The sequence below is a fragment of the Pan paniscus genome, chromosome 16 (genome assembly GCF_029289425.2).
Source record: "Pan paniscus chromosome 16, NHGRI_mPanPan1-v2.0_pri, whole genome shotgun sequence".
Lineage (NCBI taxonomy): Eukaryota > Metazoa > Chordata > Mammalia > Primates > Hominidae > Pan > Pan paniscus.
Genome location: NC_073265.2, coordinates 40,139,428 through 40,159,262, shown reverse-complemented (window position 1 = coordinate 40,159,262; position 19,835 = coordinate 40,139,428). Strand labels below are relative to the sequence as shown.

At 44.2% G+C, this 19,835-nt stretch overlaps 1 protein-coding gene and 1 long non-coding RNA gene across 7 annotated transcripts in view; one reads left to right on the top strand and one right to left on the bottom strand.

Moving 5' to 3' along the window:
• Window positions 1–4,321, bottom strand: part of AP4E1 (adaptor related protein complex 4 subunit epsilon 1) — a 97,526-nt gene extending 93,205 nt beyond the window's left edge. Inside the window, exons 1-2 of one of the 2 annotated variants that reach the window (XM_003827829.5) lie at window positions 4,076–4,321; window positions 861–932 (exon numbers count right to left, since the gene is read on the bottom strand). In XM_003827829.5, coding sequence (XP_003827877.4) covers window positions 861–932; window positions 4,076–4,225 — 222 coding nt within the window. In that variant the 5' untranslated portion in view covers window positions 4,226–4,321. Of the gene's footprint in view, window positions 1–860; window positions 933–4,075 lie in introns of those variants that run through there. The other variant, XM_003827830.6, reaches the window with a different exon arrangement.
• A 58-nt stretch (window positions 4,322–4,379) lies between these two features.
• Window positions 4,380–19,835, top strand: part of LOC103783197 (uncharacterized) — a 117,870-nt gene continuing 102,414 nt past the window's right edge. For all 5 annotated transcript variants that reach the window (XR_004666510.3, XR_010109915.1, XR_010109916.1 and 2 more), the window contains exon 1: window positions 4,380–4,452. This is a non-coding gene — a long non-coding RNA (uncharacterized LOC103783197). The remainder of the gene's footprint in view (window positions 4,453–19,835) is intronic.

Here is a 19,835-nt window from a genome sequence, read left to right as displayed (position 1 = left end):
ATATGTTGCTTGAAACAAAATCTCATTTAAAAAAAAATCAGGCCAGGCACGGTGGCTCACACCTGTAATCCTAGTACTTTGATTTAGGAGGCTGAGGTGGGTGGATCGCTTGAGGTCAGGAGTTCGAGACTAGCCTGGTCAACATGATGAAAACCCCAACTCTACTAAAAATACAAAAATTAGCCAGGCATGGTGGCGGGCACCTGTAGTCCCAGTTACTCAGGAGGCTGAGGCAGGAGAATCGGTTGAATCCAGGAGGCAGAGGTTGCAGTGAGCTGAGATCACGCCACGCCACTGCACTCCAGCTTGGGCAACACAGCGAGACTCCGTCTCAAAAAAAAAAAAAAAAAATCAAACTGAGTTTTAATCTAGCTATGCTGGGACAGCCCCACAGTGGCCTGCATAATAATGAATGACCATTCATTAAATAGTTGCTGAATATTGTTTGAAAAATCAAATTATGTAGAACAAACTTTAAAAACAACTAGGTCTTAAATAATAAAATTAGATATACCTACAATATACTAATTCAGGTCTGAAAATATCATGTTGAAATCCCAACCTTTTCCAAATGCATAACATTAAAAACATCAGATCAGCACTAGGGTCCCAAGAGTATCTCCACATTTATGTAATCATCATCACATTAGCCCTGACTTCACATAGGCAAATCTTGTTCTGGTGCAAACCAGTCAACAATAAAAGGCTAAAGTTAACATCTGAGTTGCTACCATCTGTAATTCATTTTGACTATGATAAATCAAATTTTAGCAACCGATCATCAGTTAGATGCCACTATTGAGTCCACAGTAGACTAGATTTCAAATTCAAATGTGTTGGCACTGACTATGCAAACCTACCAGTGTTGTAGTAGGAGCAGAAACAGTCGCTTTCAGACTACTCAGTTCCTGCTGGATTAATTTTTCTTCTTCCTGAGAAAATGAAAGTATTTAAATGCTTGATTAACTGTCTTTTAAAACTGTAACAGCATTTATCTAAAGGGAAAAATATAATTTACAATACTTTTAATTTAAAAGAAACATTATTTTAAAGGAGAGTTACAAATATTATGTGCTTACGATCTATCTAAAGGCATTTCTCCAAACCTCAGAACCATCCCTGGAGAGAATAAATATTTCCAGGCTAACCCATCCTTCCTCTTTTCTTTACTCAGTTACTTCCCCTTAATGGTAGAATAGCAGAAAATGTTTTTTTTAAAAACTAAAGGTGGAAGCCGGGCACAGCAGCTCATGCCTGTAATCCCAGCTCTTTGGGAGGCCAAGGCGAGTGAATCACTTGAGGTCAGCAGTTTGAGACCAGCCTGGCCAACATGGCAAAACCCCATCCCTACTAAAAATGCAAACATTAGCTGGGCGTCCTGTCATCCCAGATACTCGAGAGGCTGAGGCAGGGGCAGGAGAATCGCTTGAACCCGGGAGGTGAATGTTGCAGTGAGCCGAGATCATACCACTGCACTCCAGCCTGGGCAACAGAGCAAGACTCCATCTAAAAAAAAAAAAAAAAAAAAAAAAAATTAAAGGTGGAGAGAGAGTAGAAATTCTCCATGTATTGGCCCAAGAAAAGAGTCTCATCTCACATCTTCCCCTTAGAAGTAAAAAGTCTTCATGGAATTAAGAAACAGGGTAAGAAAGCAGAAACAGAAATAGGTCTTTTTCCCTTAAACTACATTCTTCTTCCCTGTCTTTTCCTCATTCCCCAAATCCTTTCCATAACTTCCTATCTCAGACACATACCAATGTGATCACTCCTACTGTCTGCATTGTATGTTATCTCCCTAAGCACTTAAAAAATTGGCCCCATTTTTTTTTGGCTAATATCATGCTACCTTTAAATTACACACTGAATTACATGTTCATCAGATGGCTATTCAAAAGCCACTAGTGACGTACTGATACACGTGGATGCCTATCTACAGTTTCAAACTGCTATTTAAGACCAAAAATAACTTTTTAAAAAATTTTATTGAGGTTCCCTTAAAAATTAGCAAAGGACAAAAACCTTAAGAAAAACAACATTATTAAGGCCACAAATGGCCAGGCGTGGTGGCTCACGCCTGTAATCCCAGCACTTTGGGAGGCCAAGGCCAAGGCGGGTGTATTACCTGAGGTCAGGAGTTCAAGACCAGCCTGGCCAACATGGCGAAACCCTGTCTCTACTAAAAATATAAAAATTAGCCGGGTATGGTGACGTGTGCCTGTAATCCCAGCTACCAGGAAGGCTGAGGCAGAAGAATCACTTGAACCCAGGAAGCAGAGGTTGCAGTGAGCCAAGATTGCACCACTGCATTCCAGCCTGGGCGACAGAGTGAGACTCCATCTCAAAAACAAAACAAAACAAGACAAGCCCACAAGTAATGATTCTGGAATGTGAAGCAGGTTCTCTCCGGATAGCATCAACTTATTAGAGCTGCCAAAAAATGATTTTTTTTAAACCTTCAGAGCACTTTCTTTTCTGTCTTTCCTTCTCTTTTAGCACTTATATTGCATTGTAGTCATGCTTATACTTGTCTTAAGCCCAAAACGAATGACTAATTCCTTGGGAAAAGGGAATGTGTTTAATTCTATTTTCCTGTGTCTAACACATAACCTTGTTCCATAAACATCTGTTGAACAAATAATGACATTAACACGTGCTCTTTTTAAGATATAAACTCCTTGTAGCTGTGAATCGGTATACTACACAATCCGTGCAACCATCGAGCGCCTGTGGCGGCCCGGCGCGGTGGCTCATGCCTGTAATCCCAGCACTTTGGGAGGCCGAAGCGGGCGAACACTTGAGGTCAGTTCAAGACCAGCCTGCCCAACATGGTGAAATCCTGTCTCTACTAAAAATACAAAAATTAGCCGGGCGTAGTGGCGTACGCCTATAATCCCAGCTACTTGGGAGGCTGAGGCAGGAGAATCGCTTGAACCCGGGAGGCAGACGCTCCAGTGAGCCAAGATCGCACCATCGCACTCCAGCCTGGGCGACAGAGCGAGACTCCATCATTAAAAATTTAAAAATTTTAAGGCCGGGCAGGGTAATCCCAACACTTTGGGACGCCAAGGCGGGCGTATCGCGAGGTCAGGAGATCGAGACCATCCTCGCTAACACGGTGAAACCCCGTCTCTACGAAAAGTACAAAAAATTAGCCAGGCAGTGGCAGGCACTTGTAGTCCCAGCTACTCGGGAAGCTGAGGCAGCAGAATGGCGTGAACCCGAAGGCGGAGCTTGTAGTGAGCCCAGATCGCGCCACTGCACTCCAGCCTGCGCGACAGAGCAAGACTCCGTCTCAAAAAAAAAAAAAAATTAAAAGTTTTAAAACCTTAAGGCTCCAGCGAGCCGAGATCGAGATCGCACCATTGCACTCCAGCCTGGGCGACAGAGCGAGACTCCGTCAATAAAAATTTAAAAATTTTAAAAGCTTAAGAATTTTTATAACTGCTCATTTTCAAAGCCCACTTGAGGCAGAGACTTAGCAAATTTTACATTTTGAGAGAACTGTGCTTTTTCTTTGCCCAACACGTTGTTGTAACCCAAGAACCTCAAGCTCCCCAAAGATATTCAACAAGAGGCTCACAGGATCTCTTCAGGTATGCGACATCTGAACTGTTGTTCAGTTGAAGGCACCGGGGGAGAGAAGGAAACGGAGTAGGGAAAAAAAACTTTGTGGAAGGTAAATAATGTCTGACACTTCCATCGCACTAGGTATTTTCACACGCTTGACATCTCACCCAATCCTCAAAACAAACAAACAAAAAACCTATGAATTATGTATCAGTACTTTTCCACCACAACGTTGAGAAAACACATGGAGGCTCAGAGGTTACAGAGATGTGCCCCAGATCAAAGAGTCAGTGTCAGAACTAACTGTGGAAACTCGGCTTCCCTGCTGTCAGTCCCAGCAGGAAAGTGAAGCTTCCAGGCAGACTAAAGGACGAACCGACACAGCAGCCCCTGAGCCCCGCCGGAGGGCTAACCCCAGAGGCCCTGGAGTCTCGCCGCCCGGCCAGGGCCTCCTGGCGCGGGGGCCTCACTCCGATGTCCCTGAGCTCCCGGGCCGGCGGGCACCTACGTGCTTGGAGGTGAGGGCTGTGATGCCGCGGACAAGGCTGCCCAGCCTCGAGGAGAAGGACGCCTTGGCGGCCGCGGGCCCACCACCGGGCTGGTTCTGCAGAAAGAGTCCCGGCAGCGCCGTCAGCGTCTTCTCCACTATGTCGCTCATCGCCGCCGCCGCCCGCGATGCCGCCGCCGCCCGCGATCCCGTAGCCGCCAGGCTTCATGCCCGGCCGCCGCTGCCGGCCCGGCCTCCGTAGGCACTTCCTGTTTTTTGAATAAGAAATCTTTATTGGTGTCCCACCTGAACAAGTTCAGTGTCGTTCTCGCGAGAGGCCACCAGAGGGCGCAAGAGACCGCGGGGGTGGAAAAGGCCGCTCGCTCGAGATTGCGCGCGTAAGTAGACCTCCTTTCTCGCGACGGGGTAGCGGTTTCGGAATCCCCCAGAACTGTGAGTCCTCCTGAGGAAGCCGTCGGGGACCTGGCCCTGTTAGGCACTGTCTCCCAGAGTCTTCCTTTCCCACTAGCCGCCTCCGCGTAGCCCGAGACCGCGTCACGAGTTGCGTCTTCCTGGCTGCGCCTTTTTCGGGACATCCCCGCGCCGTCCGCCGCCTCTCACTGTCCCCGGACCGCGCGCCACCCGCCCGCTTCCCACAGGCGGTTTCACGCGAGTCCCCGGCGCCGCGCGCGGCTCCGGCCCTGGCGACTCTTGGGACACCCGAGTAGTTGCGTGATAGCAGGGCTGTCCTGAGGATTCGGCGTGCCAGGTTGAGAGCCCGTCGCGTGCCGGGGACTCACGGCCACTGTCGCTTCCCGTCCGCCCCTCTTCTCCTGGGATTTGGGGAGGTGGGCGGGAAAGAGAAGTGGTCGGCGGCCCCCCTTGCCGACTCCTCCTCAGCAGGTCGCAGTTGAAAGGTCATCTTCCTGGAGCCCACTCCCCTGGCCCGGCGGGCAAGGATAGGTCTCCACGTCCCACCCTCTCACAGCGCTCGGTTCTGTTCCACTTTAGAACAGGTCGCAGTTGCCACTACGTAAACAGCTCCCCATAGAGAGAGTATTTTATTCATTCCGATTGCTCCAGCTTTTATCTAGAACAGAGTCTGGTACAATGGCTCTCGAAATGTGGTCTGGTGACCTCAGGGTCGCTGAGACCCTTCTAGGGAATTCACAAAGTCAAAACAATATTGATAACGTTTCTTACGTGTTATTTGCCGTTTTTACCCTCATTCTGTTGGAAGTGTACGAGTTTTCAAGAGGCTAGATGACGATTGACTAGCTGGTAAAATGTATCCTGGAGTATCCTTGTGTTTTCTAGAATTTTCTAAGGTAGTAGGTTTAGGGCATAAATACGTGCGTTTTCAGAGATTAATGCAATTTGCCCTCAGTACTTCCTAGTGTGTTTCTAGGAGGTAGGTTAGGTAGGTGGTGATAGCCTCCCTTCAAGGGGAACAAACTTGCTAAATAAATAGAACAAACCAGCCCATAGTGTACAAACCACATCCGAGGCTCCTGGTTAGAAAATTTTGCAGCAAAGAGGTACGAGAGCAGAAGGGAAAATCCCCAAACTCTCACAAGCGCAGAAACCCATGATCAGTGTCGTTGGGCTGAATTATACTCATTATAATAGTAAAAAAAAAAAAAAACTCCTGGGTGAAGATTTAAGATACTAATAAGACATGCAATGTATGTACTAGCATATACAACCACAGCGCACATGGCGCCAGAAAACCAGAGAACATGCTTAATAGCAGCACCCGTTCTCCCCGCTTCATGAATGATCCTGGGAGACTCCTACAAAGGGAGTTTCCCCAGTGTCAGTGCATGCTGTCTCACCTTTGAGCAGCCCGCTCTGATCAGCTGTGAGGGTGTACTTTCGCTTTGCAATAAACTCTTGCTTGCTTTTACTTTGGACTTCAATTATTTTGCACCGCGAAGTCCAGAACCTCAACCGGCCCACCAGCTACAGCTACACTTACTAGCTATCTTCGGTTATACCTGCTCTAATCTCTGTAACCTCCTTGTCACCTAATAAATGAGTTTTTTTGAAATCCTGAAGTTGTTCTAATACCTATATGGAAACATAAGAAAAAAGTTCAATTTGTTGGCTTGTCTCGCAAGAATACTTTTTAATATATTGAGAACATTTTAAAATATTTAAACTTTATCTAAAAGGGATACTCATTTATTCATTTAATTTTTTTTTCCAGAGTCTCACTCTGTCACCCAGACTGGAATGCAGTGGCACGATCTGGGTTCACTGCAGCCTCCTCCCCCTGGGTTCAAGCAATTCTCCTGCCTCAGCCTCCCGAGTAGCTGGGATTACAGGCGCCCGCCACCATGCCCGGCTAATTTTTGTATTTTTAGTAAACACAGAGTTTCACCATTTTGGCCAGGCTGGTCTCAAACTCCTGACCTCAGGTGATCCACCCACCTCAGCCTCCCAAAGTGCTGGGATTACAAGCGCGAGCCACTGCGCCCAGCCAGAAAGGGATACTCTTTTAGAATTTAATTTTTTTATTTTATTATTATTTTTTGAGATGGTGTCTCGCTCTGTTGCCCAGGATGGAGTGCAGTCGTGTGATCTCGGCTCACCGCAACCTCCGCCTCCCAGGTTCAAGCAGTTCTCCTGCCTCAGCCTCCCGAGTAGCTGGGATCACAGGTGCGTGCCACCGCACCCGGCTAATTTTTTGTATTTTTAATAGAGATGTGGTTTCACCACATTGGCCAGGATGGCCTCGGTCTCCTGACCTCATGATCTGCCCGCCTCAGCCACTCAAAGTGCTGGGATTACAGGTGTGAGCCACCACGCCCTGCCTAGAATTTAATATTTTGTCGTCTGGGCGCGGTGGTTTATGCCTATAATTCTAGCACTTTGGGAGGCCAAGGCGGGCAGATTGTCTGAGCTCAGGAGTTCCAGACCAACCTGGCCAACATGGTGAAACCCCGTCTCTACTAAAAATACAAAATATTCGGACGGGCACGGTGGCTCACACCTATAATCACAGCACTTTGGGAGGCCAAGGTGGGCAGACCACAAGGTCAGGAGATCAAGACCAGCCTGGCCAACCTGTGACTCTACTAAAAAAATACAGAAATTAGCTGGGGCATGGTGGCGTGCGCCCATAATCCCAGCTACTCGGGAGGCTGAGGCAGGAGAATTGCTGGGACCCGGGAGGCGGAGGTTGCAGTGAGCCGAGATTTCACCACTGCACTCCAGCGTGGGCGACAGAGCAAGACTCCATCTCAAAAAAAAAAAAAACAAAACAAAAAATTTAGCCAGGCATGGTGGCACACCTGTAGTCCCAACTACTTGGGAGGCTGAGGCAGGAGAATTGCTTGAACCTAGGAGGCGAAGGTTGCAGTGATGAGCCAAGATCGCACCACTGTACTCCAGCCTGGGTGACAGAGCAAGACTCTGTCTCCAAAAAAAAAAAAGGAATTTAATATTTTATCTTAAAATTAAGTTTTGTTTTATGTATAGTTTTTTAATTTTAGGCTCTTCCATTGGCTTAAAAAGGGGATACTAGAAGATTCGCTTTCTAACCTTCCCATATGTAAAGATGCTGAAAAAGATGAAGCTGACATCAGTATCAGAATTCACTGACTCAGGGAAAGGGAGAAATCTGGTTGAAACTATAAATAACAAAGGAAAGTATGACAAAAGCTTCTTTCTTTCTCTTGGCATTAGAGATGTTAATCACTTGCCTTATTTTATGTCATTCAACAGAACATTTTCAAATACTATTATGGTGCCAATCAAGGTGAGGCATCATTTTCAGACCAGTCAGAATTTAAAAGAAAGGGAATTTAATATTTTCAACATAGACATGATATGCTTTATAAAAGCCAAAGCTTTTGTATTACCATTTTCAAAGTAAAAATGAAAAACCTACTGAAGCATCTTACACATGAAATTATTATATTTCATTCATTGGAGAAGGACATGCAATAGCTAAAAGACTAATGAATGCCTGCTAGATGATAATCAGTAAAAGAACTAATGGGAGTGCTACTTTCCAAAGATGCAATAACTCACCAAATTAGACATTTAGTTGCAGGCCAGGCGAGGTGGCTCATGCCTGTAATCCCTGTATCTTGGGAGGCCAAGGCAGGCAGATAACTTGAGATCAGGAGTTTGAGACCAACCTGGCCAATATGGTGAAACCCTGTCTCTACTAAAAATACAAAAAAAAATTAGCTGGGCATGGTGGTACATGCCTGTAATCCCAGCTATTCGGGAGGCTGAGGCTGGAGAATCACTTGAACCTGGGAGGCAGAGGTTACAGTGAGCTGAGATGGTGCCACGGCACTCCAGCCTGGACAACAGAGCAAGACTGTCTCAAAAAAAAGAAAGAAATTTAGTTGCAAACATAAAGACTGAGTTACTATGTCATCTGCAGAATTATAATTCCTTTAAAATGGACATAATTATTCATGTAGCTGGACTTGTTGCTTTGCTTATATCCATCCAGTGTCAGCACCAACTAATTCTTGAAGATCTTCTTTTACATAAATCTTGACAAGAAACACAAGTGGTGATGAAATAATGTATTGAACAACTTCTTTGAATCTCATAGTTTATCCTGGAACAATACACTCAATTTTTTTTTAATTCAGTTTCACTTAAGAATATCCTTGATGAAGCAGTAAGAATTCTTAATTTTATTAAATCTCAGTCTTTGCACTTTTTAAAAAATTTTTTTTGTGACAAAATGGGAAGTACTCATAAAGTACAACCTCATAAAGTATAAACTCTTAAATCCTGAGGCTTTTTTTTTGGCCGGGTGTGGTGGCTCAGGCCTATAATCCCAGCACTTTGGGAGGCTGAGGCGGGCAGATCACCTGAGGTCAGGGGTTCAAAACCAGCCTGGCCAACGTGGTGAAACCCCATCTCTACTAAAAATGCAAAATTAGCTGGGCGTGGTGGCACATGCCTGTAATCCCAGCTACTTGGGAGGCTGAGGCAGGAGAATCACTTGAACCCAGGAGGCGGAAGTTGCAGTGAGCTGAGATCGTGCCATTGCACTTCAACCTGGGCAACAAGAGCGAAACTCCATCTCAAAAAAAAAAAAAGAAAAAGAAAAAATTTCTGAGGCATAACTGAGATAAGATAGTTTCTCAAGGAAAAGCATTTGTATCATTGTTTAACTTGAAAGCTGAACCGGCCTGGCACAGTGGCTCATGCCTGTAATGCCAGCACTTTGGGAGGCCGAGGCGGGGGGATCACGAGGTCAGGAGATCAATACCATCCTAGTTAACACGGTGCAAAACCCGTCTCTACCAAAAATACAAAAAATAGCCGGGCGTGGTGGCGGGCATCTGTAGTCCCAGCGATTCTGGAGGCTGAGACAGGAGAATGGCGTGAACCTGGGAGGCGGAGCTTGCAGTGAGCCTAGATCACGCCACTGCACTCCAGCCTGGGCAACAGTGAGACTCCGTCTCAAAAAAAGAAAAGAGAAAGCTGAACCAACCACTTTTTTTCATGGAACACCATTTTTAGTTGAAAGCGATAAACAGTAGTTTTCTTGAAAATGAACAGTGAGTCTTTCAGTTGTAGGGAAAGAAAAAAATCTTTTTCTCTTACCCTTCTAAGTTCTTGGCTGGGTCCCCTGTGAAAAAAACAAGCAAGTTTATTAAAATGTATGGAGCATATAACATATCAATACCTAGAAATGAGTAATTCAAAGAAGGTAAAACTGGCTTATATAGCATCTTTAACAAAATACAATAAACTTATAGAGAAATGACAGGACAAAGGAAAGCAGTTTTAGTCTTCCAGGGTTGGGAATCTTGGGGAAGGAAAATATATGGAAAGAAACTAATGAAGTAAGGTTTGTGTGCAGATTCCTCTGGTGCCATCTCTGGGCTAGTAAGATGGTAGAGTTGCCTCCAGTAAAGGAAGTTGTATCCTGCCTTTAAACAGAAAAGGAGGAGGGTAGAGAGAGTGTTTCCTGCCTTTGCTGCTGCTTAATTGCCTTCAGCTCAAAATAATATTCATGTCAAATAGGAATATTTTGGGGTGACAGAGTCTGGTTTCCTTCACACTTCAAGGAAGATAACTGACAATATTTGTTGCCACCGATAAATTCAGGCTTTCAAGTGAAAACTAAAATTTTGAAAAATGTTTGTCTACTACAATTTTAATAATTTCCAGATACATAAAGACCATTCTGATAAATTGGTGATTATGTTAATGAATTTTTTATATTGTATAATTAAATATGCCAACATTTGAAAGATCTACATAACTCAATGAACCAATATTTTCCAAATGATCAATGCACAATGTTATAAAATTATGTACCAGCAAAACATCCACTTAAAGCAAATAGTGTAACCATAATAGGGCCCTTCGCCCAATATGTGACAAGTTAATATGCCAAGACACCAGGTTGTAGCAGAGAAAGAGGTTTAATTGTAGGGCTGCCAGATGAGGAGAAGGGAGGAAACCTCAAATCCATTTCCCCAAGGAATGTGGAGCTAGGGTTTTTAAGGGTTTGGGAGTAGGCCAAAGTGTAGAGATTGATCAGAGTGCAGGGTGAAGCCATGGGACAGGGAGATGATATTGATTCCGTTCCTCTCTGGGGATTTTTAAACTGGTTGGCATCAGCTGTTCAGCTGGAATTCAGGATCTGCTTAAGCAGTTATTAAACCCTTTATGATTCTAATGTCAGAGATCCTATCTATCTTAAACAAAAGCCCTGGCCAGGCGCGGTTGCTCACATCTGTAATCCTAGCACTTTGGAAGTCCGTGCCAAGGCAGACAGATCACTTGAGGTCAGGAGTTTGAGGCCAGCGAGGCCAACATGGTGAAACGCCGTCTCTACCAAAAACACAAAAATTAGTTGAGTGGGCCAGGTGCGGTGGTTCATGCCTGTAATCCCAGCACTTTGGGCCAAGGCGGGCAAATCACCTGAGGTCAGGAGTTCGAGATCATCCTGGCCAACATGGTGAAACCCTGTCTCTACTAAAAATACAAAAATTAGCTAGGCATGGTGGCAAGTGCCTGTAATCCCAGCTATTTGGGAGGCTGAGGCAGGAGAATCGCTTGAACCCAGGAGGCAGAGGTTGCAGTGAGCCAAGATTGCATCACTGCATTCCAGCCTGGGCAACAGAGAGAGACTCCATCTCAAAAAAAAAAAAAAAAAAAAAAGCCTAATGTCAGAAATTCTGTCAATAGGAACAATGGGAATGCAAATGGTCTCTATGTAGTGTAACCTGACTTTTGGTTACAAGGAAGTGGGTCAGAGTGCAGCCTGATTAATGCTCAATTATAACTATATTTCCATCCAGAATTCTTGTTAACCCTTTGAGGACAGCTTCAATAGAATTATGATTTTAATGTAACCTAGTAAAAAAGGTTCCCTGATGGTTTCAGATTCCACATTGCAACAACTTTTTAAAAACTACTTACTGCTTTTAGTGTTGGATCTAAGAAGAATATCTACAATTATTTGAAAGGGCTTTTCCCCTAACTGCTTTCTGTATGTGACCAGGTTTTCCTCATAAACTTCAACAAAAAAGAAACACCTTGTGGTAGGCTGATAATGACTTCCAAAGATGTCCGTGTCCTAATCCCTGGAATTTGTGTTACCTTGTGGTAAAACTTTTACAGATGAGATGAAGTTAAGGATCTTCGGGTAAAGAGATTATCATGGATTACCTGAGTGGATTATTGATGTTATCTCAAGCATCCTGTTAAGAGAGAAGGGAGATTAGCCACCCAACACAGAAGTGAAATTGATGTGAAGATGAAGGCAGAGATTAGTGTGATGCCTCTAAAAGTCAAGCAGTGCCAGCAGTTACCAAAAGCTGGAAGAAGAAGCTTCTCTAGAGCCTCCAGAGGTAACATTTTCCTGCCCACACTTTGACTTTGGCCCAGTGAAACTGGTATTGAACTTTCTGGCCTCCAGAACTATGAGGGAATAAATTTCTGTAGTTTTGAGCCACCAAGTTTGTGATAATTTGTTAAACAGCAACCACAGGAAACTAATACAAACCCCAAATCAACAGATTACATGCAGAACCAGACATGACAATGCAATGTTTTATATTAATCCTGACATTAAAGAGACTTGCAAAGTTGTAAAACAGTGACACCGTTCTTTAATTGTTTTGGAATTTGATATACAGTCAGCTCTCCATATCCACATGATCCATATCCCCAAGGATTTAACCAACTGTGGATCAAAATCCACCATGGATGAAAAACCCTCAGATGAAGAAGACTAATTAAGGGACTCAAGCATCCACCAATTTTGATATCCATGAGGGTCCTAGAATCAATCCCCTGAGGATACTGAGGGCTGACTATATAACTTTTTCATTTAAAAATAGAAAAGGATGTCAACATGCAATGGGTTTATTGTTGCTGTTTCATTTATTTATTATTTTTTTTCTTTGAGATGGAGTTTTGCTCTTGTTTTCCAGGCTGGAGTGCAATGGCACAATCTCAGTTCGCTGCAACCTCCACCTCCCAGGGATTGTGCTGCCTCAGCCTCCCAAGTTGTTGGGATTATAGACACCCACCACCAATGCCAGGCTAATTTTTTGTATTTTTAGTAGAGACAGGGTTTCCCCATGTTGGCCACGCTGGTCTCCAACTCCGGACCTCAGGTGAACCACCCGCCTCGGCCTCCCAAAGTGCTGGGATTACAGGCTTGAGCTACTGTACCCAGCCCATTGTTGCTGTTTTTAAAATTAATTAACATCTTAAAATTCTCTCACTTTTACTTTCTAACCCGGTAAGTATTAGTAGATATAACTCAAAAGCAAAAACTTTTGAGGATCTTCAATAATTTTTAACTATGTTGTGGGGCTCCTGAGACCAAAAAAATTGAAAGCTGCTTATCTAGTACATAGTATGTAGTCAATTATTTATTGAAGTAATTATTATATTTCTCATTCAATCACATCAATTGGTATATTAGTCTAGGACAGTGAACAGCCGGAGTTCAGAGATAAGGTGAATGGTTGCAAGAGAAAAGGACAGAATAGTTCTTGGGAAAGAGAGAAATTTGAGAAAAAGACAAAGTTTTTTTCTCAATCTGGACAATCTATGACTGACCAGATTATGACAGAGAATTTTCTGGAACAACTCCCAGAGCCTCCTATTTTGTGACCCAGGCACAAAAATTGTTGACTCCCATTAATTCCTATCATTCCTCCTCTAGCTTCCACTTCTCAAAGCTAAAAATTGAAAATAGAGCAAGGAAACAAATGTCAAATGTCCATAAGTTAAATGCCTGGAGAGAAAAGCTGATCGTACAATAAGACTTGCTAAGATTTATAATGACAGAATGTGAGAGCTGGAAGAAAAGTTGAAGGCCATCCACACATCCAATTGTCTCCTTTTGTAGAAAAGGATGCTAAGACTTAGATTGTGGAAGCCACTAATCTCAAGTCACACAACCATACGGGTGGAACTGAAATTGTAGCCCTACATCTAGAATTCAAACCCAGAGCATTTCCCCCATACTTTCACGGTGTTGATAGTAAAGAGGTTACTTGTGGCTTCCTGTTCTGAGACTCTGGCTCCTAGTCCTGCCCCAAAATAAAGAGGATATGAATTTTCCATTTTAAGCTTATAATTTTAGACTGTCCACTTTTTCTGTAAATATGGACTCTTCTTCCTCCTTTTCTTATCACCACCTCTGTCCTAGGTAATTTCACTTGGAATGATTTACTGTCACAAAGATTGAACCTGTTAAACCCTCTTGAACTGAAATTCCTCTTTCTTCTTCCAGTCAAGGAGAAAAGTGGCTCTCATTGAACTGAAAATAGGGGGCCAGATGCATTGGCTCACGCCTGTAATCCCAGCACTTTGGGAGGCCGAGGCAGGCAGATCACTTGAGGTCGGGAGTTTGAGACCAGCCTGGCCAATGTGGCGAAACCCCATCTTTATTAAAAATACAAAAAATGAGCTAGGTGTGGAGGTGCGCCCCTGTAATTCTCAGCTACTCAGGAGACTGAGGCAGGAGAATCACTTGAACCTGGGACGTGGAGGTTGCAGTGAGCCCAAATAGCACCACTGAACTCCAGCCTGGGTGACAGAGTAAGACTCCATCTCAAAAAAAAAAAAAAAAGAAAGAAAATAGGACAGGGCCAGGCGCAGTGGCTCACACCTGTAATCCCAGCACTTTGGGAGGTCGAGGCAGGCAGATCACCTGAGGTCGGGAGTTCAAGACCAAACTGACCAACATGGAGAAACCCCGTCTCTACTAAAAATACAAAATTAGCCAGGGTGGTGGCGCATGCCTATAATCCCAGCTACTTAGGAGGCTGAGGCAGGAGAATTGCTTGAACCCTGGAGGCCCAGGTTGAGGTTAGCCGAGATCACGCCATTGCCCTCCAGCCTGGGCAACGAGCAAAACTCCGTCTCAAAAAGAAAAAAAAAAGGACAGAAAAGTGATTCCGTACACTTTAAGAAGGTGCAGTGGTCCAAGGACAGCAGGGGGGCAAACTAGTATATTCTCCATAAGACTATCACCAGCCACTCTGCAAGTTTTTTTCCTGTCTCACTTGTTTTATTTTCTTTCTGTCTCAATTGGAAATACACAGACAGAAAGCTTTCTTTCTGTCTCACTTGGAAATATACAGAGGTACAGGAAAAGGTAAGACATGTTTTTCTTCCGTGTGTTTCCTCAGCTTTCATTTAGAAAACTTTTATTTATTTTGCATAAACATTCACTTTATTCCAAATTCAACATGTACAAAAGCTTACACTGAGAAAAGTATTCCTCTTTTCCTTTCCCCACCCTCCTACTTTCCTCCTCAGAAGCAACCACCATGATCCATTTCTTCAGCAATATTTTCTGCAGAAATAATAGCTTTCATTTTGAAAGTCATTTATGCCATCCCATGCCCACAGAGAATTCAGCCCACTTATTTTTAGAATATATCTCTAGAGAATCATTCCTTTTTATAACATTTTACTGAAAATCTCTGCCCACCTGTTGATTAGAGTATTGCAAACAGACAACAGTTGTTCATGCTTGCTTACCCCAAGAGTTATCATCCCTGCTCCAGCAGTGCACCTGGGAATTGCCTGAAAGGAAAGTTCTAGGATACACACACACATATCCAATGGCCCCAGTTCTCCCCTTCTATACTCTCTCCTAGGCTCTCATCCTATTTTCAATCCCCTCAACTACTAAACTGCATTTAGTATTCTTTATCCCCAGGCTGTTTGGGTTTGACATTTGGCAAGGTTTTTCCAGCAAAGACCTTGACAACTCTCATCAATAGTTCTGATTTTTCACGCTCGATGTTGCCTCAGTTTACCCCCAATAACGTCCCCCATTGCTTCATTTCCCCTGCAAACATCTTACTTTAGTACCTCATCTCTCTCCTGAATCATTATAACAATCTAATTTGTCATCGCCATCACTGTCCTCTCCTCTTTTCAGCCAGCCATCCAATTTCTAACTCAGAAATCTTTTACTATTCCTAGTTCAAAATAGTTTGGTGGGGAAAATAGAAGCTCTTTACCTGGGCATCTGTAGATATTTATAACTCTTCCATTGCCTGCCTCTCTACCCTCTTCTCATACTATTCTTTTTTTTTTTTTTTGAGATGGAGCTGTGCTCTTGTTGCCCCAGGCTGGAGTGCAATGGCACAACCTCAGCTCACTGCAACCTCCTCCTGCTGGGTTCAAGCGATTCTCCTGCCTCAGCCTCCCAAGTAGCTGGGATTACAGGCACCTGCCACCACGCCCAGCTAATTTTTTGTATGTTTAGTGAAGATGGGGTTTCACCATGTTGGCCATGCTGGTCTCCTGACCTCAGGTGATCTGCCCATCTTGGACTCCCAAAGTGCTGGGATTACAGGCATGAGCCATTGCACCCTGGCCTTTTTTTTTTTTTTAAGACAGAGTCTCGCCCTGCCACCCAGGCTGGAGTGCAGTGGCGCGATCTCGGCTCACTGCAACCTCCGCCTTTTGGGTTCAGGTAGTTCTCCTGCCTCAGCTTCCCAAGTAGCTGGGACTACAGGCGTGTGCCACCACACCAGCTAATTTTTGTATTTTTAGTAGAGATGGGGTTTCACTATGTTGGCCAGGCTGGTCTCAAACTCCTGACCTCAGGTGATCTGCCCACCTTGGCCTCTCAAAGTGCTGGGATTACAGGTGTGAGCCACCACACCTGGCCTCATACTAGTCTTATGTCAGAATTTTTTATTTTAGTGATATTGAGCTGCCTGAATTCCCTGAGTGTGCCGTGCTGTTTAACTCCTCATGTTTTTGCACCTGCTGACTGCCTGGAATATTCTTCCACTCTTTGTTTAACTGAAAAATTCCTATTTATCCTTTAAAACAGAACTCAGACCTTATTTCCTCTATCAAACCTTATGTTTGTACCTTTTACAACCTCTACTAAAAGTGAGTTGAAATTACCGGTTTATATGTCTCTCTTCCCTATTAGAGCTGACCCTTGGGGATATGAAGATGAAGGCAGGAACATGTTTTCCATATTCATCTTCTTACTCTCAGTTCTAACAGAGTCTGTATTTATTTCCATGGAAAGATATTCATGATACATCAATGTAAGTGAAGAAAACAGGTTATAAAACAGTATAATATATGTATGGTTTGAGCTCATCTTTGCCAAAAATATATGTCAATGTCACACATCACAATTTGTAAATATAAAAGTATTTGCCTTATTTATTTAATGTGTTTCTCCCTCACTAGGCTGAATGCTCTTTGAGGGCAGGGATCAGGTGTTCACTGCTGTTTATGCAGTGCCTGGCACAATGGCTGGCAATTAATAAGCATTTATACATTTGTTAGAAGGGAGAATGTGCATAGAAAAATAACTGGAAGCATGAATACCCAAACCTTAAAGATGGTTGCCTCAGATAATAGAATTATGGTTACTGTGTATTTTTTCTTTATATTTTTCTGTATTTATTGAAGTTTTAGAAATGATAATATATTACTTTCATAATCATAAGAAAAATTAAAACTGCTTTAGGAGGGATGGAAAGAAGGAATTCAGAGGCTCTAGTTACTACTTCCTCAGTCACAGTAGATGATATGGATTTGCCTCAGACACAGGACCTGTGGGGAGCTAGGAGTGCCAGAGATTAAAATAGAACCAGAGGAAGAACTATGAGGAGAGAGGTGCTAGTAGGACACCTGATTAGTGGGTCCCTTCAGCAAGAATCTTCAAAGGCCTCCCATCACTTACAGAACAAAATCCAATCTTTTTTTTTTTTTTTTTTTTTTTTTTTGATACAGAGTCTTGCTCTGTCGCCTAGGCTGGAGTGCAATGGCACAATCTCAGCTCACTGCAAGCTCCGCCTCCCAGGTTCATGCCGTTCTCCTGCCTCAGCCTCCTGAGTAGCTGGGACTACAGGCGCCTGCCACCACACCCGGCTAATTTTTTGTATTTTTTTTGTAGAGACGGGGTTTCACCATGTTAGCCAGGATGGTCTCAATCTCCTGACCTCGTGATCCGCCCGCCTCGGCCTCCCAAAGTGCTGGGATTACAGGCGTGAGCCACTGCGCCCAGCCTAACAAAATCCAATCTTATCAGCAGAACCACAGAGGTAGGCGTTAACAAGCTTAGGTGGCTCCCCTTTCTCCTCTCCCTCCACCACCCTCCTATTTGAGCCTCTAGAAATACTGAACTACTTGTGCTTTCCAGAATACTCCCATTCTCGGGTCTCTTCGTTTTCCTTCAAACTCATTCTCTCTTTGACTCCATGTATCCAGGTCACACTGATGCAAGAGGTGGGTTCCCATGGTCTTGGGCAGCTTTGCCCCTGTGGCTTTGCAGAGTATAGCCCACCTCCTAGCTGCCTTCATGGACTGGCATTGAGTGTCTGTGAATTTTCCAGGTGCACGGTACAAGCTGTAGGTGTATCTACCATTCTGGGGTCTGGAAGATGGTGGCCCTCTTCTCACAGCTCAACTAGGCAGTGGCCCAGTAGGGACTCTGTGTGGGGGCTCCAATCCCACATTTCCCTTCTCCACTCCACTAGCAGTTCTCTATGAGAGCCCTGCCTCTGCAGCAAACTTCTGCCTGGACATCCAGGTGTTTCCATATATCCTCTGAAATCTAGACAGAGGTTCCCAAACTTCAATTCTTGAAGTTTGTGCAGATGCAATTCTGTGCATCTGCAGGCTCAAAACCACGTGGAAGCTGCCAAGGCTTGGGGCTATGCAGCAGACTTCTGCCTGGACATCCAGGTGTTTCCATACATCCTCTGAAATCTAGGCGGAGGTTCCCAAACTTCAATCCTTGACTTCTGTGCATCTGCGGGCTGAAAACTACGTGGATGCTGCCAATGCTTGGGGCTTGCACCCACTGAAGCCATGGCCTGAGCTGTACCTTGACCCCTTTTAGTCATGGCTGGAGCAGCTAGGATTCAGGGCACCAAGTGCCTAGACTGCACACAGCACGGGGACCCTGGTCCTAGCCCACTACACCATTTTTTCTTCCTAGACCTCCAGGCCTGTGATGGGAGGGGCTGCTGTGAAGACCTCTGACATGCCCTGGAGACATTTTCCCCATTGTCTTGGGTATTAACATTTGGCTTCTCGTTACTTATGCAAATTTCCGCAACCAGCCTGAACTTCTCCTCAGAAAATGGTATTTTCTTTTCTATCGCATTGTCAGGCTGCAAATTTTCCAAACCTTTATGCTCTGCTTCCCTTATGAAACTGAATGCCTTTAACAGCATCCATGTCACCTCTTGGATGCTTTCCTGCTTAGAAATTTCTTCCACCAGATACCCTAAATCATCTCTCTCAAGTTGAAAGTTCCACAAATCTCTAGGGCAGGGGCAAAATGCCACCATTCTCTTTGCTAAAACATAACAAAAGTTACCTTTGCTCCAGTTCCCAACAAGTTCCTCATCTCTATCTGAGACCACCTCAGCCTGGACCTTATTGTTCATACCATTATCAGCATTTTTGTCAAAGCCATGCAACAAGTCTCTAGGAAGTTACAAACTTTCTCACATTTTCCTGTCTTCTTCTGAGCCCTCCAGACTGTTCCAACCTCTTCCTGTTACCCAATTCCAAAGTTGCTTCCAGATTTTCAGATATCTTTTCAGTGGCACCCCACTTTTGGTACCAATTTACTGTATTCATCTGTTTTCACACTGCTGATAAAGACATAACCCTAGACTGGGCAATTTACAAATGAAAGAAGTTTAACTGGACTTACAGTTCCACATGGGTAGGGATGCCTTGCAGTCATGGGAGAAGGCAAGGAGGAGCAAGTTACATCTTACATGGTTGGAGGCAGGCAAAAAGAGTTTATGCAGGAAAACTCCCCCTTATAATTAACCATTAGATCTCATGAGACTTACTCACTATCACAGAACAGCACAGGAAAGACCTGTCCCCCATGATTCAATTACCTCCCACTGGGTCCCTCCCACAACACATGGGAATTCAAGATGAAATTTGGGTGGGGACACAGCCAAACTGTATCATTATTCATTTATGCAACTTTTATTGATCTACTACAATGTGTCAGGCATTGAACCATGCTAGAGATACAAGATAGACACAACTCCCTTCCTGGAGTTTATTTATTTATTTATTTGGGGCGGAGTCTCACTCTGTCGCCCAGGCTGGAGTGTGATCTTGGCTCACTGCAACCTCCATCTCCTGGGTTCAAGCGATTCTCCTGCCTCAGCCTCCAAAGTAGCTGGGACTACAGGTGCGTGCCACCCGGCTAATTTTTTTTTTTTTTTTTTTTTTGAGATGGAGTTTTGCTCTTGTCACCCAGGCTGGAGTGCAATGGCATGATCTTGGCTCACTGCAA